Source organism: Aptenodytes forsteri, unplaced genomic scaffold, assembly GCF_000699145.1.
Source record: "Aptenodytes forsteri isolate BGI_AS27 unplaced genomic scaffold, ASM69914v1 C13798803, whole genome shotgun sequence".
Taxonomy (NCBI): Eukaryota; Metazoa; Chordata; class Aves; order Sphenisciformes; family Spheniscidae; genus Aptenodytes; species Aptenodytes forsteri.
In genome coordinates, this window is record NW_008804398.1 from 1 (window position 1) to 2,951 (window position 2,951).

At 53.3% G+C, this 2,951-nt stretch overlaps 1 protein-coding gene across 1 annotated transcript; it reads left to right on the plus strand.

Annotated features, from left to right (window-relative positions):
• Nucleotides 1-3: 3 nt before the first annotated feature.
• LOC103907187 (cytochrome P450 4B1-like) lies at nucleotides 4-2,947 on the plus strand (the record flags this gene model as incomplete). Its single annotated transcript, XM_009289297.2, has 5 exons — nucleotides 4-143; nucleotides 720-853; nucleotides 1,483-1,547; nucleotides 2,081-2,163; nucleotides 2,926-2,947. Coding segments are annotated over 5 exons (444 nt in total), but the record flags the coding sequence as incomplete, so codon positions are not given.
• Between the last annotated feature and the right edge of the window lie 4 nt (nucleotides 2,948-2,951).

A 2,951-nucleotide genomic window follows, 5' to 3' on the forward strand; every position in this document is an offset into this window, starting at 1 on the left:
GACACGTTCATGTTTGAAGGCCACGATACGACGGCCAGCGGGATCTCCTGGCTATTGTACTGCCTGGCATCTCACCCCGAGCACCAGGCACGGTGCCGGGAGGAGATCCGAGGGATCCTGGGGGACCGGGAGAAGCTTCAGTGGTAAGGTTGCACGTTTCCTCAGCTGGTAACTTTTTTTCCCCATCACCGGTATTTCTAAGAGAGCAATGTTTTCAAGGCTTGAAAGCTGGAGTGCTAAAGGACTGATTTGTAAGGTTGCTGCGTGCATGGGGACTTCATAGGATGGAGCAGATACTGCATCCTTCAACTAAATCTGCCTCCCTGCCCTTCAGGGCTTCAGGGCTCCTATTACCAGGGCGGACATGAGAAAAAACCATCCCAGACCAGGAGGACATGCTGGATGCCGTGCCAAGACCTGGGCCACCAACATTGCCCGTTGCTCTTTCCTGTTTTCTTGCCACAGGACATTGTAGTTGCGGCTTTTCGCCTTTCACTGTCACTTTGCACTTGAGCTTGTTCAGAGGTTGTTAAGGTTGTTCAGAGGTGTCTTGGGGTCCCCAGCTTGCAGCAGCCCGTGGTTGGATGTTGTGGGTCCCTCCGTACACCCCATCTGTTGCAAGGGGGTCTGCCCAGGGGGCTGATGGCTGTGGGGCAAGGGGCCTCCTGGCACAGGGCAGCAGAGGGAGTGTGTGGCTCAGCCTGCCTTTGTCCCGGTAGGGAGGACCTGGGTAAGATGACTTACAGCACCATGTGCATCAGGGAGAGCCTTCGCCTTTACCCACCGGTGCCCGGCGTGTCCCGGCAGCTCAACAAACCCATCACCTTCCCTGATGGACGCACCTTGCCAGAAGGTCTGTAAATCCCATTCCCCTTCACAAAATTGTGCTCTTGGACATCTCACTGCCTGCCACAGAGCAAAGGCAACAGCCCTGCCTCTGTGACCTTGTCCTCGTCGGCACAGGCGTTCAGATAGGACTGTGCAGATGTTGGCATCCCGTTGATAGACTGAGGTCTGGGCTGTACAGCGGCATCCCCGTGACATCCTTCCTGCCACCACTGCTATAGGGCAGATGTGCCTGTGCTCAAAGCCCCTTCTCTTCCTGGCCAAGCATGAGCCCATGGTTCACCCATTTTGGCAAACTGCAGGTGCAGGGGGATGGGGACTGGTCCCATCCTGACTTGCAGAGCGGGAATTGCCCCTGCTTTCCTTCTCTGATTTAGCACACAAGCGGGCAGTGTCAGTGGGGGGACAATGTGCCTGTGGTGCCTGCACCTTCCTCATTTCCACTGTTTGGCTGCTTACAACTAAACAAATGGAAAATGTTTTGTTTGCTCTGAAGCCAATGACAAAACCCTCATTGGTTTCCAGTTGACAGATAAGACCGTGATGATTTAGACAGACCTTCGTGTGAGCGAGCTGCAACTTCTCCTTTAGTTTCTTTGTCACTGAGCCCTTTTCTCCTCCTCAATTGCTTTACAGGCAGCATCGCTGCGATAAGCGTTTATCTCATTCACAGAAACCCTGCGGTATGGAAAGACCCTTTGGTAAGTTTTCTTTTGCCCTTCTAATAATTTTTCCCCTTTATGCTGTGCCTCTTCAAATGCCCTCTTCACCTGTTAGCAGGAGAGCAGAGCCCCCCCTTGCTGCTGAGCATCTTTGGCCATGGGAATCACGGTGAGACATGACCGCCTTGTGTTAGTCTCAGCCAGCTGTGGCACAGGGCGGTCAGACAGCAGTGTTAGGGCTGGGTGCTGCCCAAACAGTAAGACAAAGTGCTCCAAAGAATGTGTTGTATTAACAGGCAAAAAGATGATTTTTTGCTCAGCCTACAGGTGGAGAATTGAGTCCCGGCTCCCCAGTTTTCATCATATCTATGTCTGGTTTGTCTTGGCAACACCATTGCAAGGCTCAGTGGAAGGCAAGGGTGTCTGGTGTATGAGTTGCAGTCCATCTCAAAATGAATTCTCTCTCCCATGGGGTGTTCAGAAATTATGGGGTGTCGCGTTTCTGAAGATACCGGTCAGTACTCTGTTCCTTAAATAATTGCTTTTTCTTGCTGCATATTCTTCATTTCCAGGTCTTTGACCCTTTGCGTTTTTCCCCGGAGAACATTTCTGGCAGACACTCTCACGCCTTTCTGCCTTTTTCTGCTGGAACAAGGTAAAGTGTATTGAATGCTGAAGGAGTAGTGGGGAGAGAAAACATCCATCCCTGGAAACTGCTCAGCCCAAGAAGCGTGTGCTGCTGTTATAATTGCTATCGGGGAAGCACTCTCAGAATGCTTTCAGAGACTGTCACCTGAAGTCCTGGCCCTGCAGCGTTAAATAGTTCACGAGCATATAACAAGCATTTGTGCCGCAGAGGGGTTCTGATACCAGCAGGCGAAACATGAAGGAAACATCACCGGGCTCCTCTTGGGGACAGGGAATGGGGTCCCAAAGCTGCTGAGTATCCTGCTGGCATCATGCGGGGAGCCTGCAGCAACCTGGGCTCACCTGCTCTCCTCTCCTTGATGCAGAGACCCCATCCCACCCCCTCATCCTTTGATTTCCCCCTTGTCCACTCCCCCCAATCCTTCCCTTCACCCTGTGCTCACCCCAACAAGGCAAACACGTTGCAAACCCTCATGCTTGGAGACCTGCCACCTCTGCTCTGCTGGCCTCCCCTTTGGCTTCCCCATTTCCCCTCCCTCTCTGTGCTCATTGAACACACATCCAGGAGCTCCTCTCCCCCGATGCTGCCCCGGATTTCCCCTGCTCAGCCCATGCCCCTGCTTTTGCCACCCGAAATGCTGCCTGGGGCCCCCAGAGCTGCAGAGGGGAAGGGTTGTGTGCTGATGTGAGAGGGCTGTGATCCATCCACTGGGGATTATCTGTGCCCAGCACTGAGACTGGGTGGCTGAGCTGCTCTGTTTTACCCCAGGAACTGCATCGGGCAGCAGTTTGCCA